The sequence below is a fragment of the Trachinotus anak genome, unplaced genomic scaffold, assembly GCF_046630095.1.
Source record: "Trachinotus anak isolate AG129_WGS33_773 ecotype Australia unplaced genomic scaffold, CSIRO_AGI_Tana_v1 ptg000007l, whole genome shotgun sequence".
NCBI lineage: Eukaryota > Metazoa > Chordata > Actinopteri > Carangiformes > Carangidae > Trachinotus > Trachinotus anak.
The window spans coordinates 14,901,074-14,925,384 of NW_027273858.1; the positions used below are offsets into that span (position 1 = coordinate 14,901,074).

General features: G+C 40.0%; 2 protein-coding genes across 2 annotated transcripts; one reads left to right on the top strand and one right to left on the bottom strand.

The window, feature by feature from the left end:
- Positions 1-38: 38 nt before the first annotated feature.
- LOC139623051 (collagen, type XIX, alpha 1) lies at positions 39-3,715 on the bottom strand. The gene is made up of 5 exons (XM_071480896.1): positions 2,717-3,715; positions 2,516-2,589; positions 1,558-1,644; positions 1,030-1,162; positions 39-706 (listed from the first exon to the last, which is right to left on the bottom strand). The coding sequence occupies exons 1-5, from the start codon at positions 2,731-2,733 to the stop codon at positions 214-216; spliced, it is 804 nt and encodes a 267-aa protein (XP_071336997.1). The 5' UTR covers positions 2,734-3,715; the 3' UTR covers positions 39-213.
- Positions 3,716-3,904: 189 nt separating this feature from the next.
- fam135a (family with sequence similarity 135 member A) lies at positions 3,905-22,385 on the top strand. Its single transcript, XM_071480885.1, has 21 exons — positions 3,905-4,162; positions 6,114-6,243; positions 7,303-7,382; positions 10,955-11,094; positions 11,649-11,719; positions 11,843-12,016; positions 12,302-12,428; positions 13,510-13,663; positions 14,206-14,283; positions 14,677-14,726; positions 16,416-16,574; positions 16,713-16,786; positions 16,928-17,082; positions 17,177-19,115; positions 19,214-19,374; positions 19,456-19,547; positions 19,696-19,793; positions 20,239-20,390; positions 20,552-20,662; positions 20,776-20,889; positions 21,249-22,385. The coding sequence occupies exons 2-21, from the start codon at positions 6,167-6,169 to the stop codon at positions 21,452-21,454; spliced, it is 4,212 nt and encodes a 1,403-aa protein (XP_071336986.1). The 5' UTR covers positions 3,905-4,162; positions 6,114-6,166; the 3' UTR covers positions 21,455-22,385.
- Positions 22,386-24,311: the final 1,926 nt, after the last annotated feature.

Genomic DNA, 24,311 nt, shown 5'->3' on the forward strand with positions numbered 1-24,311 from the left:
AGAATAAATAATAGTAATATAATAGTAACAGTAATAATAAAATGGTAAAGTCATTATATGTATTTTTTAAGATAAATAATTAAGAATAAATAATACTACTACTAATAATAATAGTAATACTAATAATAATAATCAATAATCAAGTCTTAATGTTTTTATTAGAAATTTAGTGAAATAGGCTTCAAATATTAAGTGTCACAAAATGGACATAGTCTAATAATGTGTCCTCTCTGTGTTGCTTGGGTGAACTTTAGTACTGTGGCAGAAACAGTTTGCAGTTGCAGAAGCTCGGTGAGATAACAGACATACCGGGATTGCCATCACTGGGTTGTCCTTGAGTTTTCCTATCAACGTGAACCCATCCAGGCTGACTTTTTGCCGGGGGGGTGTGCTCTGAGACCCAATCACGACACAGTCGACCAAGAGGGTAACAGAGAGCCTGCGGACGTCCAGCAGGACTCTGTGCCACTGATCATTGAACAGAGACGCCAGAGGGCTGAAAGCAACAGTCTGCCTCGCACTGCCCAGCGCCGTGAACGTAAACTCCAGAGACTTCGACTCCCCGTTGAGTCTGACAGCCAGCTGCTCGTCGCCATTCAAATCCTGCATTTGCCAGATATTCCAGTTTTTACTGACGGTGCCGGCACTCATCCGCAGCACAGCCACAAACGCGAACTCCTCCGGTAGTCCCAGGGGATAAGCTGATCTGAAACACAGAGGATGGACTATTATGGAACCCAACTTACAATTTCCCATTAAAAATCAGTATTCCAATAGGCAAGGGATTTATAATGTGCACTGGATCATCTGCTATTGTCAGAGGAAATACTTATTCTTTTCATGATGGTCAAATCATATATTTCATCATATAAAACGTAATGTTTGTGTTGTATCATTCTAAGTGTCATTATAGAAGAAACGTGACGGCGGAAGTGTGGTCTGCCTTTGATATTCAGGACCATGGACAGGGTAAACAGGGTTATACCAGCTCTACCACTAGGTGTCAGTCTTCACTCACACAACCCTTACCTTGTGTTGATTCTGAAGTTGAATGCTGGGCCTATTTGATAAGCAACATGCTGAGGAGATGATCCAATAACCTTCTTTACAGTGCCCCTTCTTGCCAGCTCAGCAATGTGGAACTGGGACATAATATAAAATCCTAAGGGCATAGGGACAGAAGAGAGGTTACATTTTAAATCATCTTAGAGGTCAGGCAATAGTCCCTCAGGATCTTGAGTGATCATTTTCCATGGGGAAGCACCAATACTTCATCTTTTATTTTATATTATGCTATTAAAGTATTCCTAAAACATGTCCACAGAGAGACAGTGTCACCCCCGTACACTATATAGTACAGATTATTAGCAATAATAGACTAATTTGTATGGTTTCACTTTTAATATAGAACATTTGTATTATATTTTTAAGTTGCTCTGTAACATGTTACATGAGACTAGTATTGTGTAGCTTGTTTTGACCTGGCAGGGTAAATGTAAAATAGATAAACAAATAACAACTAAAAAGACAAACTATGCTAAGTTTTTGTGAATCCACCTGGGAAACGATCCTCTCCAACACTTATCTGAGGGCACATGGACTGTTGCTCCAAATGAATACCAACTTGAGGTGAAAATCTCACAGCTGCAACATGGAAACAGAAAACAGGCTGTAAGTAGTCGAAGAGAGAGAGAGAGAGAGAGAGAGAGAGAGAGAGAGAGAGAGAGAGAGACTGTGTGTGAGTGTGTTTGTGTGTGTGTTGCAAGGAGGATATAAAAGCCCAGTGTTTAGAAAGCTGCACCACTGCCTTGAATAAATATTAGACTATCTCTCTCTGTTTGTGGTTTCCTCTTTAACACTTAAGCTCTAGATTTGCCTGTTCTTGCACATCTGGACAGGAAGTTAAAGGTCTTTATCAAGTTTGAATAAATGGTTTACATACAACAGATTCTTCATTTCTCCATTTGCCATGTCAGGGGCCAGGATTGTATTACACATCTAACACTGTTAATATGTTTTGCGAGAAATGTATCTGTCAATGCATTTCCAAGTTTCACCAATCAGTGCAAATTGATAAGCAGGCACACAGCTGGACTCCCTAAGCCAGCAATGTTAGTGCTGATGCACAAACCACACGAAACATGATGTAGAGCATAGATAAGAGCAGAAGCATGAAACAGTGTAGTCATATAATAAGTGTCTTACTAAGTGTCAATTAGCAGATTTTATCTTATAAAAGAGAAACAGCTAAAAAAAATACCTCAGTGCATATGTACAAGTAAAAAAGGAAAAACTGCACAGTTATTCAGTATGTCAAGAAGAACACATGCTTCAACAGCAGTCACAGGTACAAATTAACCAGTATGATTACCATATGTATGTATGTTTAATGTTGACACTTACTGATAACCAGTATGCAATTGCTCACCTTTGCAGCAATGCACTGCACTGGTAATTTGTTTCTCCACAGTTTTTGTTTTTTGTCATTGTTATCTCACCGCAGAGGACTACTCACTCTGAGAATGAAGTCCTGTGCAAAGATATTCTGGGATCACATAGCAGCAGCACAATGAATACAGAAGGATATTTCTGGAATACAATCAGACATTGAACATTTTCATTATGCGTTATGATTGAGTAAATGTAATAATTTGCATGGTACTGGTAAATGACAAATTACATTATATATACAGTCACTATAAAGACGGTTATTTACCTTTTGACTCCACCCATTTCATTGCTTGGTCTGGAAATGAAGGAGCACCTGCTGCTGGATGTTTCTTCAGATTTGCTTCCAGGAGAGACCCTGTATAGCTGCGCCCTCAGCAGGAGTGGAAAAACTCTAGGTCACAGTGAGGGGTCTCTTATAGGCTTGACTGTTGCTTGACATTTATTTGGGGGAGTGAGTCAACAGTCTCCACAGTGTCAACTCTGCATTCCTTTGGAGTTGTCCTGCACCCACCTTGGATTGAATGTGAATCTATCTTCAAGCACGCAGTCACTGTCATATCCCATTTGTAGTTCTATTTTCATGATTGTGTGTTATAAGTGATAACAAGTAAATTAGCTGTGAAAACAAGTATGTTGCCCTGTGGCGGTTTTATTTGTCCAGCACTCTTGAGCTCTACATTTTCTGTGATCTCTATGGTTGCATGGTATTCGGACAGCATTGTTTCCAGTGCAGTCAAACTGAAAATCAAGAGACGCTGACTAAGGTGCAATTCAGGCTGTGTTTGCTCTTATAACCCAAAATTTAAAAAAAAAATTCCTTCCTTTCCTTTTTTAAGGAGGTAATTCCTGAAATACATGTATTTTTCCATAGAAATGAACTGTGCCGATTACCAGGAAACCCAACTTTCATAATGTCTTCACAGGGAATTTGCCTGCACAGAGAACCATTTTGTTTCCATATCCTGCTATCTATCACTTGTTTCAAGCTATAAGTTGATTGGCCAGAAGCACCAATAACCTAAATTGGACTTATTACAGTCAGAACTGCAGAGAACAGCACTAAAGCCCTCTTTATTGGCAAGTTAAGTCTATTCACAGTAGGTCTGCGAACTCAGGCACAGGGAAGGAAAAAAGCACATCACACAGAAAAGTATCTACATCCTTCTACATAGTCTTACCCGGCCTGCCCAATGGGCAAAACAAACAAACCTCAGATTATTTGTCATTCTCCAGCGCTTTTTAACCTACTCATAATAAGTGACATAGATTGTGTCACAGGGTGTGAAAAGGTTTAAATAAAAAATAAATACAACTTGAGTAATCATTTAAGACTAATATTATTATTATTTGTATCATATTCCTCAATGTCCCATTGACAGGTAACAACTTTGCATGTGGCGTCAGCTGCGTCTCTGGTATGTGCAGTACCGCGCAGTTAAATGTTCACCAGCGTACAGCTGGAGCAGCGCCCGCTGTCAGCTCTTCAGATTGAGCACAGCTAGCTCGACAGCTAGCCGACAGCACTGCCCAGAGAGATACATGGCCAGTCTGCTCAGCGTATCATTTTTAGGGCGTCCCTCCTATATCTAGGAAGTGAGACAGTCAGCAGACTACTGTTTTCTGTCAGCACCTCACCGCGAAAGGACGACGAGCGGACTGAAATTGGAGCTAACGTTGGTTAGCTAGCTAATGTTAGCTTACCAGCGCAATGGTGAGTAGCGTTAGCTCGGCTGTGCGGCCAGTGTTAGACCCGGTGACAACTGTGCGGTGGGTGGCTAACTGTTACCGTTAGCTAACTGGCTATCAAGGGAGACTTTTTTTTTCGTTGGTCCGTTCAGGTGTCCCTTGTTATGTCTTTGGCCGGTCGCTCTCACCTTTAGTGGGCCTTTATTTAAATGTTTTGGTAGCTTCCCACCTGTAACCTAAAGGATCTCCTTGCCGAGATTGTGCCCACCAGCTAGGGATCTTTATCAACTCACTCACTATAATGGTTGCATCAAAACTGTGTAGATAAGTTACAGCTTAAACTGTGCTTTCTGAATTGGTCTGTTTCAGTTCTGTATTTGAACTACTGACATAAAGTTCCCTTTTTTAAAAAGAAATCGTAAGCCAATGTCTGTTAAGGCCTCGTCATGTATGTATTTTTAGGAAGACCAAATGTATTTTACTTTCTCCGAGGTGGGTTGTTTGCTTGAATTGTCGCCAGTGCCAGTTACATTTCCTTGTCAGCAGTGGTCGAGAGTTTGCTTGGGAAATGTTGCGTTTTCCTTGGCTGTGGCTTTTTGCAAATGACAGTTTTGCATGAATTGTACGGCTACACTCAAACAAACGTCCCGGTGGATATCCATCAGCGGCAAGCTTAACAGGTTAGTTGGTCGATTGACAGTGATATCTCAGCATACCAACCAGTCGACGCCTTACCTCACCTTTTATACTAGCCATACCAATAACCTGCACAGAACTGCAGTGTTACACCTTCAGAAAAAGCTCAAGGCTTGAGACAAAACCTGATAAACCAGTTGTTACGACGACCTCTTATTTCAGCATCAGACCATCACGGGACCTGTGATGTTGACCCGAAATGTAAATGTAGATTTTTGACTACGTCTTAGCTGTATTATTTCTGTCAACATTTGCATATTGCTGCATGACAACGGTGAAACTGTTATACTTACACATTTTTTTCCTCCTTCCCATGACATTATTGTAGACCTTGCAGCTTAGTTACAAAGTAAGATCAACAAAAGCAGCTGCCATGGATTTGATATACCAATCTAGCTTGGTATTGTAATTGATCACTTGATTCATATGGCTGAATTGTCTGTCAGTCTTATAATTTGTCCCTTTTTGTTAAATAACTATTAAGTGCCTATTTCATGGTCTCAGTAAAGGGAATTAATATCTAAGCTCAAGCATAAATGCATGATAGACAGTCAAGCTTTGTATGTCCTCTATGTCTGCCCTTTGTCATTTAGTTTTTAACTGAGAGCTTTTAAAGCTTTTACTTCTACTGGGAAGGGAGGCATGTTTTTTATATTCACATAGCCGAGTACTATTTTCTCTGCATCAGGCAACAGTGTCAATGAGGTCAAATTCAAGGTGGCCTTTTGTGTCTCATATTGGTTTCCACTGGCATGAACACAATGACATGTTGTCTCCCAGCAGATAATTTATTCATTTCATACATGACTAATTTAGGGATCGTCTGTATGACTGTTTTTTGCCAGTTTTATTTGGCCCCTACTACAGCCAAAAACAACGACATGGCCTTAAATTTAATTAAGTCTAAATAAATCTTAAGTTAAAAATGTATAATGACAAGGTTGTCTGTGTCCTAACATTATAAATTGGTGATATTATATTGCAGTCCTATTTATGTGATGTTATTCATAGTATTCATAGTCATACTAATGCTATAATTATCTGAGCTGTTAACAAATTAGGCCTAGAGAACAGACTGCCTACTATATCAAATGTAAGCCTCATTCCCTAGTAATAATTGCCCTGAAAAACAGACCATCACCCAAGTCCTGCAGATTAGAAATACAATCTTCTGACAATTGTTGATGTTTTTTATCTTTTACAAAAGCCTGTTTGCTCCAATCCATCTTTTTTAGGAGATGTGGAGCTGAAATGACTAATTTGATTACTTTTGCCTGTAGGCCTACAGGTGTATCCCAGATGATGTAAGGCACCTCTGCCTGTAGAGACCAAGATGACTGAAGTCCAGGCCACAGTGGAGTTCTCTGTGGAGCTCCACAAGTTCTACAATGTGGACCTGTTCCAAAGAGGGTGAGTATCGTCTCATTGTCTCTGCATACTTAATGTTCTCTTCCCTTTTTGGCATGTGTTTCCAGCATGTGGGAATTCATTCATGCTTTACCAAAGAACTTTCTCTCCTAAGCGTACATCATAGACAAGTTTAACTTGCTAATTACAAAAAAGTTACCGTTGATTGTTTGCTTTGAGGGGGTTGAACAAACTTTGGTTTTCAGCTTGTGGTAGAAGTGGACCAGGATGTATTCTTAGTCTCCCAGTCAGTCTATGATAGTTGTTGATCTTATTTAGACCTTCAAGGGGCTCAAAATGGTCTTTGTACAGACAGCAAAGAATATGCTGCAGTACTTGGATATACTATAATACTACTACTTAGTATATTTGTGTAAGCTGACATTTTCTCTGTTTCTATGTCACGATGATAATCTCCTATATCTCACAGTGAATGTTATAGGAAAGGATTCAAGGGTAAATGTTTATAGTAGCTGCCCAGTGTTTTAAAGAAGTGCCCAGTTATAAATCTGCTCCCTGATATAACTCTGGTTGTGGCACTAAGTGGAATAGTGTCCTATGCTTTCATGTCATACTGCAAAATTATGGATAATGCACCCCATCAAATATATTTGATTCCCATATTTTCCTTTTCTGTCCTTGCAAACATCTAGCAAGGTGTCCAACAAACAAAGAATATACCATGTTTCATGGAAAACTAAGGAGGAAACATGACTCACATTGTAAAGACTTCACAGCTATAACAGCAATGGTCTTAAACACCTGTAAACTCTTTTTTTACAGCAGCAGTGTACTAATACTGCTGAGATAAAACTCCTGCTCTATTCTCCCAACTCATCAGTGCTTTAAGAGCTCAGGTTTACTACATGAGTGACTGCAAAAGAAAGTGCTCATCATTCATTCATGAAAGGTGTCGTATCATTTTCCAAGTAGAGGCACTTGTAGCTAACCTTTGTGGTTTGTTTCCCTTTCACAGAGCTTTTAATAAAGCTTTGGACCAAACTAGAACTGCTAGTTCTTCATACTAGTGTTAACCTTAAAACAATTTCTCTGTATTTTAAGGTTTTATCAGATTCGTGCAAGTCTGAAGGTGCCACCCCGGGTCCCACACAAAGTTGAGACCAGTCTACTTCACCCCGGAGGTAAATGAATTTTTGAAGATGTGTACAGTATAGACAGTTTTTTCCTACTATACTGAAGGTCCTATTTTAATCACACAAGTGCAACAACAAGGGAAAAGTGGTAGGTTTTAGGTGCACGAATTGTGTGGGCGTCTGAAGCACACCTGCTATTTTGGATCATGTAGATGCAGCAGTGCAATGTGCAAAAGTGCTCGCTGAGGTGGAATATAAATTGGAGGGTGTGGTGATTAATACATTTACTCTTAGCCAGTGATATCACTGGTGTCATCACTCTGAAACAGCTGTGCCAATCACAGTGATGCATGACGACAACAGCTGACATGAAATGAAGACATGAAATGTTGCTTTTGCTATGAAACAAAGTTGGAATGAAGGCAATGAACTACAGGATTGATGAGCTTCTGTAATTGGACATCCCACTTAAAAAACAAAGTACTGAGTCATAACAGACCAGTGTGTAGAATTGAATGGGGTTATTTTGTAGCAGCCTGATGTCATTTGTACGTGATTTAATGAAAGTAAGACAACGTGGACAGCCATGCACAATGAGGGTGTTCTGGCACGGCACTTATCAAATCAAAGGCTACAGATTTATAAACTTATGTGTCTTCCTGCCTTCAGATGGGATTTCATGAATTGAAGATGCTTTTCATACAGTATAAAGCAGCTGTGGACAACAGATACCAGAGGAATCACTCACACTAATTTATAGATAAATGCAGACTGATTTTAGTGACATTCCTGCTTTGAACAGAATAAAGGTGGATTTTTTATGCCAGTTAAATACTTCTACTGGCTGGGGAGTGATTGGTGTGTTTAATTCACTTTTGTTAATGATATCACCAGTGGCAGCAGATTGCTGTTGTGCTAGAAATAGACGTAGTTCTGAGATGTCTATTCTCAGCACAAAGACATATTATCCACCAAAATATCAACAACATGCTTTGAGGTTCCTCGTTTGAATGAATCTCCCACCTGTTTGTACCTCTCCTCACACCTGTGCACCATGCACTCTGCACCAAAATACCACACAGATGGGCAAAGTGAATTAATCTTACCCTTAATCTTAATACACACAAAATTGTATGTACGCACACATTGGTGAAACCTTCTCCATAGTTTACCAGGTTCCCTTTGTGGATTCGATACGTCAAAGCCCTGCCTCTTTCTCCTCAGTTCTCCAATTAAAGCCATTTAAAGTAATGTTTCAGTAACCTGCAGTATGCATAAAGTAATGCTGTAATGTAAATGTAAATGCAGATGATACTGATAAAGTCATACTTCAGGAAGACTCACATGTTTACTTGAATTTCATTTCAGCTCTGAGATATTAGTGCTGGTTCAGGGGAAATAGTTATTGTTATTGCAGATTTGGTACACTTATTGTTTTGTTGGCAGGGAGCTGGTAGGGCACTGGCTTATCTCACAGGCCACTCCTTGTTCTCAGTATTTCCGTGAGGCTTTGTGTATGTGCCACATCCCCTTTCTTAGAGACTGCACTGCTTCTTTCCCACAAAGCACTCAGTTCTTTCTTTCGTAATTAAAAAGGATCATCAAGAGAGTATGTAGTTCCAGCTACACTTTCATCTTTAATCCGGACCTAACAAGATATTCCTGGAACAGGTTATAAGATAACCACTACCTGTAGGTTGGCTCATTTATCTTATCTATCATGTGGGGTCCAAGCAGCAAAGCTGCGGGAACCTGATTGTTTTTGTTCCAATTTATTATTCTGCATATTAAATTTTCTCAGTTAAAACACAATAGATGCCTGGAGATGCCTTATATCTTGCTAATGCATTGTCTGATGATTTAACATGTTAGATCATAACGATGTTCCGTGGACAATCCCCAAGTTCATACAAATAGACCACCAGGACATGCTATAACTTAAAATTGCTTGTTTTTTTCATTGACAAATTATCGGAAAAGGTTCAAATTTGGTTCAATGAGTCATAATAAAATTTTCTAACTGTTCTCACAATATTGCCTTGATGATCTTAAGCAACTTGTAATTTCCACTGTATGCTATGTTTTCTTCCCCAAACACTACCTGACACACAAATGTAACACCGGTACCTGCTTGCAAACTAAACAGTATGGGTTAGCTATCACAAACATTACCAAATGGGACTAAACAGCACTAACCTATTGACTCTGAAATGTACCAAAACTAATGTTACCCACCTGTCAAGCAGAAACAAAGCAACCTCAGCATCTGTTTCCATGCCTTTGAACTGTCTGAGGTCTCTCCACCATAATCTATCTGCAGTCGCAATCAATCCAACCCAAAACTCTGCACGGTCTGGCAGCGACAGAAGGGTAGACTGCTCCTTCTCCTTCCTTAAATTGGCACTATCTGTTACCATGTGCCAAATTTACCCTCTCTCACTCCTACTGCCCCATCTCCCCCTTTCTCTTCTTCTTTCCCTTATCCTGTGCATGAGCACAAATGCCCCCTGATGCTTATTTGCTTTAACAGTGTTGTGTTACTTCATCTTAGGCACTTCATTATTTCCCATTTTAAGAACCAGGGTTGTGTAGAAATATTAGATTTTTTTTCAGCACACACAAACAGCTAGCAGACCATGAGGAGGTAGTCGCTGAATTTGACAAAACATAGACTCTCTCACTCCACCTTTATTAGCTGTTTACTCACCAGTCTGGAAGAAATGTTACAAGTTCAGCATCAAACTTTACTTCTACTTGCCAAGCGCTGTGTCCGGAGGTGGAAAGCAACGCCAAGTGTAACTAATGGGTTGTTTTTTTGATTAACGCAATACCAGGACAAAAGTAAAGTAGATGACATGACATCTTACTAAAGTTTCATATTACCTTAGTAAAAGGGGAGAGAAAAATAGAGAGAAGGAATAAAACGCAAAACAACATCCAAGTTGTGTGTTTTTTTTTAATGGGGCCTAGATAGAAAGCAGATGGAGTAGGATAGGGAGTGGGAGAGGTGTGCAGTACTGGGGAGATGGAAAGTGTTTGGTTTGTTTTGTCATGGTCCAGTGATAATTTCACCTCTTATTTTGTTTCTATTTCTATCACTTCTTTTCTTTAGCTGAAGTTAGCATGCCAAGCAGCTGGCCCTAGCCTGTCCCGTCTTGTAATACTACTTTGTGATAGTGAGTCATGGTAGCATGAGAGGATGAAGAAGGTGCACCTATCAGAGGGCATATTCGAACCTCTTGTCCTGTAAACACAACAAAGCTGAAGCTCTTGGCAAGCAAACATTATCACCACCACCACCTGCTCCCCACCAGAAAACATGTTCAGTGGTAGACGTAGCACAAGGCTCGATTTCAAATGGATGAATGAATGCAGACAGTTACACATACATTTAAAAAGAGTAAACTTTATTCTACATTTAAAACCAAAATTACATATCAATTGTTGAAAAAGAAAAAATAGAAAATGGCAGTCCTTCTAGATTTCTCTGTATATTTTAACTGCCAGCCATGTGTAACAACACCTGACATTCAGTATAAATGGTTCAGAGATCATGTGTTCCTGAAGATCAGGATGATCACTCAACTCACACACAGCTAATCATAGTGGTTTTTGTCTAGGCTCTGATCTGGCGTTTCCTGCTTCAGTCCAAGATGATGTTATCTGCAGCAAAACTTTCCAAATCCTGTACAAGAATGAAGAGGTTGTAGTCAACGATGTCCTCCTCTTCAAAGTGATGATGCTGCTAGATGAGAAGAAGGTAAGTTGAAGACCAAGGTGGGGATTTTACTCCCCCGGGCCCCAATCCAAAATATTTATTTTTGTGTATTTGCCAACAGAGTCCCAATCTTATTTTTTTCTACTTAATGCCACTGCTCTCTGCACACTTGGCATAGACGTACATGAAAAGCCAATCCACTTGAGATGAGTTTGTCTGACAGCAACACTTTGGATACAAAGTGATTTCTTTCTTCTTTTTTTTTTTTTTAATTGACTCAGAGAAGTGTAGCTGTCAGGGTGAATGTCTTTGTCACAATTGCTTTTACTTGCTTGTTTGTACTGATCAGGAGTTTACTCACTTGAGAAACTCTGTTTTAGGGTGGAGGATCCACTGCTTTTAACTGTGCACCTAGGGAGTGTTTTTGAAAACCAGTGTGCCCTCATGGCATATGTCACGCCAACCAAAAGCTTCAAAATGTATTAGACTTAGTAGAGCTGGTACCATCAAATAAAAAAAAAACATTGATGGGTGTATTATCCTTTGCTTTTTTTTTTTTTTTTTAAACTCTCTCCACTGTTTTTCAATATCCTTAGGTGGAAGAGTCTCTCAATGACATGGATTTCCAGCTCTTCTTGGATTTATATTTCACAGATGGTGATTACACGTAGGTGTTGCAACATTTAACTGCATGTACTTGTGGTAGTGTTTGTGAATTTGATATTTGCATCTCTTATGCAAATGCAACACTAATAGGGTCTTCTTTGTCTTCCTTATTTAATTTCCACAGGCCAGATGATCCGAGCTCTTTACAGAATATCAGTGGCCGCACACTTCGTTTGCACTTTAGCCTTCAGCGAGGCATCCACCAACACATCAATGTCATGTTTGACTATTTCCACCTGTCCGTCATCTCAGTAGCCATCCATGCCTCCCTAGTGGCACTACATCAGCCCCTTATCAGGTCAGACTGCCACCTAACCCAAGAAAACACGTGGACACACAGAAGAGGGCCATTGCTTTTACTCAATTTTTTTTATATATTCATGCACAGCTGTTGGAGCGCTTACATAAATCTCCATCCTGTCATTTACTATTCCTGTTTGCAGTAAATTCCAACACAAACCTTTACACATTTAACATTGCAGTTGAACAGTGAATAAGAAGTAGAGGCAGCCTATCTAGATGTGTCACTGTAAATTCTTGTAGTGATGAGCTGAGTTTGATTTCACTCCATGTGTTTACCTAGTTTTCCTCGACCAGTGAAAACCACATGGCTGAACCGCAACGCTCCAGCACAGAGCAAAGACTCAGTCATCCCACCTCTGGAGAATGTGGTGTTTGGCAGCAGTTATGTCAAGCAAGTATCACCAGATGTAAGTGAAGCCTCTTTATGGAAAAGATCATGTCTTTGGCAATCTTTTTTTTTTTACTTTTACATGCCACCAAAAGTCAGAAAGATGCCACCATTGCATAATTTAACAAAATTAACCACTTGATAAAAAACAAATGACTGTCATAACCTAATAATACTAAAGATACGATGTAGAACTCAAGATTGTTTTCCTTTTTACAAGGGAGAAATAAAGATGGAAGGATGAAAAGATCCTAGTATGCATTCTTTGAGAAATGGTGCCTGCCAGTTATACAGGCTTTCATTATTACATAGACATGACTGTGGACTCAGATTTGACAGTCCAACACCCCAGGTAGAATGCTTTGTTACAGTCATTGCCTATGAATCTTGGGGAGATGTGTCAGGCTGTTGACAGATAGGGCAGAAGACGTGGAAACTATCAGACCACTGTCACATTTGGCCAGGAGTAATTGGCCTCTGCTGACAGGGAAAGGTAGCCAGCCAGAGCTGCCCCTGAGATGCAGTGGTGTGAATGTACCAGAGTTATTCAGACGGAACTGAGGCAATGTCCCTCATCTCTCCTTGATGCATCACTAATGGGCAGCTGAAGTATAACAACCCATCAACCACTTTTCAGTTCACTACAGGGATCTGTGCAGAAGCCACTATAAAGCATTGCCATGTAGATATTGCACACAAAATAAATGGCTGGAAATAACTGTCAGTTAATCTGTTGTGATTTATAGGGCTGCAGTGGTTACTGTAATATCAGAGTAATGAGGCTTACACTGTGTAGTGACACAGTTTTGAACCACTTTCTTCTCTACGGAAGAATTCTTTGCTGCTATATGTAGATGTACAGTATGTGTAACAGTGGTTTATTTACTGTATCTCATTACACTACAGAAATATTTCCTTAAAAAGTCTGAACCTAAAATGGCAAAAACCTCAGAGATCATATTACTTTGTCTCAGAGTTTGTCTTTTCTCATGGCAGTGGCTACAAATCAAATGTTTACAAGTCCTAGGGTGTCCAGGACAGCAGTAATATTGTTTACAGAATTAAATTACCTATTCTCAATGTCTCTTGTGATCCCTCAGGGCAGGACATTCCTGGTATCTGACCACTGTCTGCAGCATGCCTTCAGTCTGCACCAAAACCTTTGCTCCAGTCTCTTACTTGCCTACCAGGGCCTCTTTGGCTACTTCACCTCTATTACTAAGGACCTGCCCTCCTCCCATCGTATGGAACTAGGTATACTGCATTGTGGCTTCACATCAACTCATGCCAAAGTGTGGGTTTACAAGGGTTTGTTAAGTAATGTTATCCTGAATCCCACTCTTTTTTTTTATTACAAGCACTGAGAAGAAACAAGCATTTTTAATGTTATACAATATAATATTTTCATTTTTTGCTTTGGATGGATTTTCATTGTTTTGTCTTTTTGGTGTTACTCACATATTGCAAGTTTGTTGTGTTCTCATGTCATTTCACCTGATCCCTACACATATTCTACCCTTTAGACAAACTACACAACCAGCAACCCACTTAATTAATTTAGGGATCTAATTGTGGTTGACTAATCTAAATTCATAAAACTTACAAAATTATAATTTTATTCAGTAGATAAGTCTGTTAACCAATAGACTAAAGTCATAAACACAGCTCGCAAACACAACTCATCATTGTAACTATGGCTCATCAAACCTGATCCACACAAGTGGACAGATATTAACCCATCCCAGAGGACCAAGTAATAAAAAGGTTAAATATGCCTATATGTGCAATCTTACTAGCCAAGCCCAGCATGCAAGTCCTATATGAGAGAGTACTCAGAAGACCCTATCCCCGAAGTCAAAGGCACGTCTACATAGGTATGTCCAGACCCTTACAGTACCTCAAAATCAGCCTGCCTTTCTTTCCTTTTTCCTCTTCACTCCAGTTTCCTTCTTGTAGAGAGCACCATGTCCCACTTACCAGAGACAAAAAACTGCTGTCATGTCATCTTTCATTATTGTATATATACTCAATCTGTCTTTCCGTCTTTATAACTGGCCTTGGTCAAAGAGTTTTGTAACACATCGGTACTGTAGAATTTGTAGGCTGTCTCTGGTCCTGTCATATAAGAAATACTTTCTGACTCCAGTGCTGTCTGACACTATTTCCTCATTCAGTCTGTATTACAGGTTCTTCATAAAACCTTCAGCATACTTATTCAATAAATGATAAAAGTGAATCTTATTAATATTGTTCCTCTGCCTCCTCAGAGCAACTTGACTTAGAGGCACGCCTAGCTGATTTATGTGAACAAGTCAAGGTAAGCGCTCTCTGAAATTGATTATTAAACAATAGTGTATATAAGGTGCTCCACTGGAAATACTTCAAAAAAATAACTGAACAATATGTACAGCTCTGTCTCTTTGCTTGCTGTCAATGTCACCTTTTACTTCTGCCCTAGCTCACTCTTTCACAGCAGCATGTTGGCTGCTGCCCCCCTCCTCCTCCCCTATGTCTCTCTCTTCAATAGCTACAGCTGTTCCTTCTTGAAACTCTGTTACAGCAACACTGGTTGAAGCCTGGTGATATTAAAAAAAAAAAAAAAAAAAAAAAAAAAAGAGATAGCTAACCACTCGGACTGTTCAGCTTTCCCATGTCTGTTTTCTTAAGTTTCTAGGGACTCTGTTTTGCTAATATCTCTGGTCCAGACTGTCTTTGTGTCTCCTCAGGATGAGTCTTTGAAAATAATTTTCAGTTTTCTTTCTTCTGGACTGAGGGAGCAAACACTGAGCGTTATATTTAAAGAATCAACAGTAACGTTATCCCCTTGCACAAGCAGTCTATATTGACTAACAGCTTTGCTCCCCATCCTCACACGCATATTGAGCATGAAAAAACATGAAAATGAAATAATGTATGTATGGGAAACACCTCTGTGTGTTTGATTGTGTATAGTTTGCGTGTGTGGTACCATTTGTTTCCACTCACCATGTTCACCATTACCAACAAAAACAAACAGAGTCTGTTGAAAAACACAGTCAGGCTGTCTGAGCTCAGAGTCCTGTGATGACAGAAGGGAATAAAGTTTATATAGTTAAACATCAAGGATGACAGATAGTGTGGTGAATGTCGAAGTGAAAGTACTTTGATTAGTGTTAAGTAATACTGAATTACAGAAAGCTTAACTGGAGTCAGTGATGGGAATTCATTATAGTTGTCAAGTGTTAAGGTGTGTCTGTAAAATATTGGGAAGAGATGCCACTGAATCCTCTTTGTGGCCTTGTGCTTCACAGTTGACACAGTGCCATTTAAAACTAGTCTCTGAAAGCATTTCATAATTGTGTAGATGAGATAATCAGTCTTTGGTGGTTGGATCCTCAACTCTAGACAGGTAACCCCCCTTTAGATTAGGCGTGATAGAGGATGTTTTGCAGAGCTGTGGAATGATAGGAATCTCTGGAGATGATGGAAGCACATATTGCAGGTCAAGTGCCTCTTGTATGTCAGAGTGTATTGCACTTAATTCCCAAATATAGTATTTCATATTGCTGTAGATATCCAGTGACATTAGGTTAGACAGACACAGGACATGGAAATAGATTAACTTAGAATTGATTTTGAAGACTTCATGTTGAATTCATTCAGTTTTATTATATCAGGCAGCTTCTGATGATTGGAAAAACTTGGAAATTATGGATATCAGTACCATAGTGTCTTTGAGGCTTAAGAGGTCTCTTGTTTATTTTTTATTGACCCTAGTAACGACTATCTCTGGGGGGAAAATGAAAGTCACTGTAGCTCATTGTTAAATAATACTCTCAAGATCCAACTGACAAAATAAATGCTGAAATTATGTGCAATAAATTAATCAGTTGATAATCATGGAATAACTATTTTACCAGATTTTACTTACTGTAAAGCAAAGCCCTGTTGCTGCTGTTTGTCTTTATGTTGATGTTGGAGAAATATGCTCACTTGAGCCCTCTGTTGGGTGTCTTCATACTTCTAGCAAAAAGCAGAGTCCCCTGACGAGCTGGCAGAACTAGTAAATATGAACCTGGCTCAGCTCTGCTCTCTGCTAATGGCTCTTTGGGGACAGTTCCTAGAGGTGGTGTCTCTACAGGAGCATGTTGCTGCCCTACTAGCTATGGAGCACCATACACAAAGAGTGAGTCCCAACCTCTTGGGTTATCTACAAATTTAAATATCTGACTAGTAACTAACTTATCTGAAACTATACTCAAACTTCTGAGTAATACTATTCACTGAATCTTTTAATCACCACGTTATTGTGGTGCTATTACAGGTAAGGCGGTTTGCCGAGGCTTTCTTTTGTCTTGAACATCCAAGACAATCTGCACTGGCGTACCAGGAACTACAGTAAGTTGCATGTTTGTCTTGATTGTCAAATAGTTTTGTTGGTGTCAGCCCTTTGCTGATAGTTTCTCATCTGAAATACTATATTACAATGATGAAAAACTTTTTCTCTCTCTGTCTTTCTTTTACTCAAACGCCAATCAGTGCTCACAGTCACCAGCAGATGACTAATGCTATCAAAAGCTCCAGCTACTTTCTGTCATTGCCTCCACTTCCAGTGGAATGTGCGGACCTGGATGGTGATGTTAGCTCTCTGCCGATCATCTTTGAGGATAGATACCTGGATTCTATCACTGAAGGTCAGTAACACAGTACTTCTTAACTACATGTACAGTCTGTAGAGTCACTAATGACTGATTTTTTTTTTTTTTTTTTTTCTGTCTTTTTATGAAGATCGTGATGGACCCTGGCTGGGCATACATAATACAAGGACTGGCTCAGTGTCCAGTAAAATGGACAAGCCCAGTTCTAAGGACTGCAGTGCAGCAGCCAGCCCCATACCTGAGTCTCGGTGTGCCCCTATGGACAACAGCTGGCCAGACAGCTATGATCCACCGCCTAAGTCAAAGGGCAAGTCAGTCAAACTAAAGAAAAATTCAAAGACTGAGAACTCCAAGAAGTTGATTAGACAGGGTTCCAAGGACTCTGTGGTTCTGGTGGGCTACAAGAACCTCAAAGCTCCTTATGGTGACCCCAGCACAAAGTACAAGGAAGCAGAAGCTCCCCTAAACCAAGATGAGGAACGAGATACCTTGCACGGGGACTCAAGTAGTTATTTAAGGACTAATGCCAATTCTACTTTTGACTCTGGTGCCACAGCAGCACACTCTGGAAACAGTGCTGTTGATTCTGTTGCCGATGACAACATAACTACCACTGCTTGTCAGAAAGGTTTCTTTAAAAATCCTACAAACTTGGGCACACAGAATAATCCTCAGGCAGGTACTGGGGCTGTCACTACATGCAACCAACCACTTTACAAAGATGAACAAGCTGACCAGGGTGGCCAGAAGCTGCCACAGTGGTCTAGTGGACCGAAACAAATTGAGGTGAAACCAAGTAACAAGGACCCATACCAAGGGGATAAAGTAACGGTTCTTCTACCATGTCGGACTGATGGAAATCTAAGTAATAATATTCCTGAGATAACCCAGACAGACCTCTGTGACACACAACAGTCTGTGTTTGAAAGGCCAGGTAAAGATGCAGCACAGCGTATCCAGTCTAGTCTGGTCTCAGTACAGGTAAAGAGTGATTGTATCAGGCTTCCAGACGGAGGAGCCCCCAGTGCCTCATCTCGCCTGTCAGACTCAGGCATTGAGAGTGAACCCAGCTCCTTTGCCACTCAGCTTGTTCCAGGACAGCAGACTTGTGCAGGGCTAGGTGTCACCGAATCAGTTGTTGCTGCCCTACAGCCTGAGAGGCCCCTTTTGAGTACTGCACCACGGCCCATTCAGCAAAGCACTCTGCAAAAACCCAGTGGGGAAATTCTTTGCCCAGAAAATACCAGTGCTGTCAGTGGAGTCCAGTCCTCTCTCACATCCATCAACTCTTTACCCTCAGATGATGAGGGCGAAGGTTCCTCAAGGGGCTCCAGTGGAGCTGATGTCCGAGGCAGGAAGTCTAGTGTGTTAGTGCAGGAGCAGAGTGTAGTCTTCTCTGAGGATATGACTAATAAACCTGCCGTAACTGCCGTCTGCACCCCTGAAATTGGTGCAGGTGATACGCAACTTATAAAACCTGCCTTTGATTTGGAGACAGACTCCAAATTAATAGGTATTTCTGAACGTGGACTAGAGGGAGCAGCTGGTTCTGGGACTGTTAAAGAGTCCCGCAGTGAACCCCATACTGCCTGCCCCTCCAGTAACTCTGCCACCAGTAGCACTGACCTGGTAAAACGTGGAATGGTAGAGAATTACTTTGGCTCATGCTCCAGCACCGATGTGTCTGAGATCAGCCCTGTAGAAACATCTGCTATCACACTGGGAATCCAGACGGGACCACAGGTTGAGGAGGATGAGGACGAGACAGAGCATGAGATGATCGAGAATGGTTATTATGAGGAAGGTGATGGCTATGCTTTTGTAAATGGTATTGCTGATGAGGAGCGAACTGGGGTTGGGGATGCAGCCACTCAAGAGACAAGTCTTCTGTTTGAACAGCTTAGTATCGGCTACCTCCATGAAACGAAGGATTTATCAAAAGCTCCCATCTGCTCCAACATAGCCTCCAGCAGTGTTGGGTACAGCTTGGGAAGACCTCCCTGTCCTTCCATCTCGCTGTCCTCTAGCCTGCGGTGGTATGAATGTGCGCCTACACCACAGATGAAAGCGTGAGTCATCCTGCCATTTTTTTCTAAAATCCCACTTAATGTTAGACTTGATGCATATGATTATCCTGCTTCACACAACATAAATTATGACTGTGCAGGTTCATTAAGGCCAAGGAAGAAATGAAGCAGCTAAGGCTACCTGGTTTCTTGTACAGTGAGGTGCCTGACCTGGCATCCACTGTGCCCTATTTCAGCTTGGAGGAAGATGAAAGCTGTGAAGAAGGCATCCATCTCATTGTCTGTGTCCACGGCCTGGATGGTAGGAAACCTTCACTTAGTTTTTTTAGAGTATTTTTTTAAATTTAAACGTTAAATTTCCATATTCACTTTATTGCTGCAGGTAATAGTGCAGACCTAAGGCTGGTTAAAACCTATCTGGAGCTTGGACTGCCTGGTGCTCGTATAGACTTCCTCATGTCTGAGAGGAACCAGGTGAGAGGATAAAAACACAGACACTGCTGTTGTCTAAAATCACTGTTATACTCCTTTTTAGATTGAACTTCACTAAAGTGTTAATGGATCAAACACACATCAAAACATAGCCTTGTCCTTGTTCATTTACTACTCTTTTCATCTACAGAATGACACCTTTGCTGACTTTGAGTCAATGACAGACCGACTGCTGGATGAAATAATCCAGTATATTCAGATATACAACCTCACCGTGTCAAAGATAAGGTAAGATGATCTGTTCTTCCGAAGTGTAATATCAGAATGTTGAAGACCACTTCATCACCGAGATTGCTGAGGCAAAACATCCTGTTATGTAAATATTATGTCACACACTAAAAGTATATCAGTTACAGAATTGCATCTTAATGTTGTTTGCTGTCTTCAAAGTATCTAAGGCCCAGTTTAAGGTCTCTGTAGTTCAAGTTCTTAAGATGTACTGTCCAACAACATCGGAAATCAAATTTCTATAGTTGTTCACACAACCAGGCTGGAGTGAGAAGCCAGTCATGATAGAGAGGGATAATGGTGTATGTTTTCAGAGCATTTCTCCAGTGATACCGTCATAGTGATGCACACAGTGTGAAGTGGGTTCTGATAATATCTGACCATCTGACATGCAGTTTGGAAGAAGTATGAATCCCGTTTTAACCCTCTTATTCTTCATTTGCAGCTTTGTGGGTCATTCTTTGGGGAATCTCATAGTTCGCTCAGTGCTGGGCAGGCCCAGGTTTAAATGTTACCTGAGCAAGTTGCACACCTTCCTATCCCTCTCTGGACCTCACCTGGGCACATTGTACAACAGTTCTGCTCTGGTCAACACAGGTTAGTGTCAGAACATTTCACTAATGTTGGTAGAGCACATTTTCAGAGATTCACAGTTTCTTTTATAAGCAAATTGATCCTTTCTGTGGTTGTATTCTCTCTCTCCATTTACTGTCACTGGTCATGGGCCCTGTTTAATAACTGTTAAACTTTGTTCCTAGGACTTTGGTTCATGCAAAAGTGGAAAAAATCAGGGTCACTCCTGCAGCTGACATGCCGTGATCACTCTGACCCTCGCCAAACTTTCCTTTACAAGCTCAGCAAGAAATCTGGTTAGCTTTGGGGTTGTTTTTTTTTTTTGTTTTTTTTTTTACAAACACAGCTAAGATAGTTTATATGGAATATGAGATGAAGAAATAACTTTTCTACTCATCTGCTTTTGAAGGTCTGCAGTTTTTCAAGAATGTGGTGCTGGTGGGGTCACTGCAGGATCGCTATGTCCCATATCATTCTGCTCGAATAGAAATGTGCAAAACTGCGTTAAAGGACAAGCAAACAGGTGAGTTGAGGCAAGATGTTTGGTTGGCCTACTGATGCCACAACTTGTCAGGACAAGATATTTTTGGCAAATGTAGGTGTCACTCAGATTCAAAATTTTGCAAGAGTAAGTAAGAAGAACGCACCCGGTCCTAAGGGCTCTGACACGCCAAGCTGCAGTTGGGAGTTGGGCTGTATTTCACCCATTTCCTTCCCATCCTTCTTTAAATGAAAAAGACACTAAATCAGCATTGCCTGTTTTGTCTACAAACTAAATCTCAAGCCATTGTACAGTTGTCTACCAAGGCTTAAATTGACTAGAGAACATCAAAAGGACCAAACCTTACCCTGTTCAGCCTGTTTCACTCTTGTCTATACCAGGTCCTGTGTATGCTGAGATGATTGAGAATCTGCTGCTGCCAGTACTTCAGAACAAAGACTGCAATCTAGTGCGATACGATGTCATTCATGCCCTGCCCAACACAGCCAACTCCCTTATCGGCCGGGCCGCCCACATTGCCGTCCTTGATTCTGAGATCTTCCTGGAGAAGTTCTTCCTCGTTGCAGGCCTCAAGTTCTTTCAGTAGAACTGCTGCAGAATCAAACACATGGCTGGACGAGAGGAATGTGGAGCTTATACCTCACTGCATCGAAACCTTATTCTGATTAGGTTATCTGGATTATCTCTTGGTTTTTAAAAACATCTTACTTTTCAAGACATATGAGCAAAATCTTAATTTCTTTCATTTCTTGTTTATATTAGAATCACAGTGGATTTTTATTTTTCTACTGCCATTTTTAAACATTGTTTTGTTTTTGTTTTTTTTTGTTTGGGAAATGATTTCCCTCATCATATACTATACTTTCAGTGTTATTTATGTGTTATGTTTTTACTTAATTATTTTTCTCCAAGTTATCCAATTAATTTTAGATGATGAACTGGAAATGTAGCTGCTACAATAATGAAATGGCTGTTTTGGTGAGCTGGCCCATGTCGAGTCTGCACATACTGTCCTCACCATTGCACCATGTATTTCCACCGGTTTTAAGAGACACTGCATTGATTTGCACCACAACTACATTTTAAAAGCTTTTGTACTGAAAACGGTCATTTGTACAAGTTACTTTTTTATCAACAATTTTCCATCATTTTTAAAGGCAAAGCTTGCATTTGAAATAGGATTGTTGCTCAGACTTTGCAGCCTTGGCTTTGGTCTTAATACTTTCTGCTGTCCCTTGCCATTGCAGCATTCTGCACATTTACCCAACCTGGTGTTGGGAGAATAAAGCTTTGCCTACAACATAACAACATTTTATTACAGGGGTTTTAAGCAATGCTTATGATTCAGCAAAAGCACATGTTGGTAATATGAACTTGTTTTATTGAAAGTATTTGGTTGGTATCATGGTGATTATTTATGTGTTTAAACTGGAAAGTATTGCTTGGAATTGAAAAATGTTTCTTGGACAGTTGTTTATATATCATCATACTCTACCATTAAATATGCATATTATGAAGTTGATTATATGAGGTTTCTTTCTTTCTCAAGCTAATTCAGGATTTGTTGTCTCTCCTGCTCTCAAAGAGTTTGGTACAATAAATACAGGAAAACGGTTCCAATTTGATTTCACATCACCTACTAATACACTCTTAGCTAACAAATATCATTGGAAGTCAGGTTCCTACAGTAAATTAAAAAAAATATTTTAGTCATTCTAATGAGTGAATTTATTTTAGCCACTGACAATTTAAAGGTTTTACGGGGCGTCGTTTTGAGTTACTTTAATGTGCAGCTCTGCGTTTAGTTGGTTGTTGGATTTCTGTTTGTCACGAATGCGCACATGTGGCATTAATGGTAATCTTGATTATGAAATTTGTATTGTTAATGTGACCTTTTTTTTGTTTTTTTTTTGAATGATCTGGCATTCTTTTTGCAATTGATCAAATGGTCCTGCAGATGGCAGTGTCACAGTAAGATGAGCTCACAGACCTGCAGTAAATGTGGGAGTTTGGGTAATGGGTTATGCTTAAAATATCTTTTAAGTTGCTGTAATTGTCAGTGATGCTTCCAGTACTGAAAATATTATATGTTTATTATTACTCTATATACTGTATATTCTCTATACTTTAACCCTCGGGAGTTTGAAATCCCTTTGCAACTTACTGATTGGAAACAATTGTGTTGCAGAATTTCACTGACTGACACATACATGATTTATTTCCAGAAGTTAGTGGAAGATGAACCTCTTCCCCTAGTCTTTACCAATATTTTAATTAAGCACAGGAGAAATATTCTTTTTATTTTATTTTTATTTTTTTTAATTCCCACATGAAAAGAAAAACATACAAGTCGGCCTATCACCTTCTGATGGGGTGATGCACAGAAATGCTATGCTAATGGGTCATGGTATGCTTTGACAGTGAGAGCACAGACCTGTGCACTTCATCTGCAATCAAAGCTGATGTTATTGGAAACAGATGTAGGCACTAGTTATTAAGTGATGGATTAGAAGCCAATATAATAGTAATGAACCAGGAGGATAATAGACAAAACTACGCTTCCTGCAAACATATAACAAATGTATTTATAGGAAGGTTCAAGAAAGTCCACATCTCTCAGCGCTGTTAAAGAAGAATAAATTCACCACCTTTTACCTTTAAAATTGGTAAATATCGGGGTATTTCACATCCAGCTTCCTGACTGGGTCCTTTATTCAAGCTGGGACCACAGCAGTGGTAGCTGGATATATGGGATATCATGGAGCTCACTGAAACTCAGTCACATTCAGTCTCTTGTAGAGATTGGGCATCTACCGTGCTCCTAAAAGGTCAGCTGAGAAAAAAAGGGTCACCATTGCTGACAGAGAAGGAAATAAAATATATATTCAGGAAATTGGTGCCTTCAACTAGGCTACACCAAGCTTAACCCTCTGAATTCTGTTGCCCTGAGGCAACAGAAAGTCTTTTTGACCGTCACTCCCTCCCATGTATAAGTATTTACATATTTAGACCTATCTGACTTGTCTCTAATGGATCGAATGAGGAGCTGAAGTGGGTATAATGTTGCATTTTGGGAATGCAACATTATACCAAAAAAGGTTTAGACAAATCTTTGATTATACAGACATCTCGATGGTGTAAAGACATTTTATTTTTATAAATTGCATATTCCTACACTGTGGTTTACCATGCACTGCTTCAAGGCTTTGTTGTGTAACAACACATGTCTGGATCAGAGAGGGTGATTATTATTATAGTCCACCTTTCTAATTACACCAACCAGTTTTTATTTTCAGGTCAATCAATGCAGAGTTAAGCAAATGGAAAAAGAGAGAATGGCTTTTGGAAAAATACTTTTCACATTACCTGATTTTTCTGCTGTAGACCAAGCCAGGTGTAGGTATTGCCACATTAACCTGCTAGAATGCCCTGGGGCAGAAATG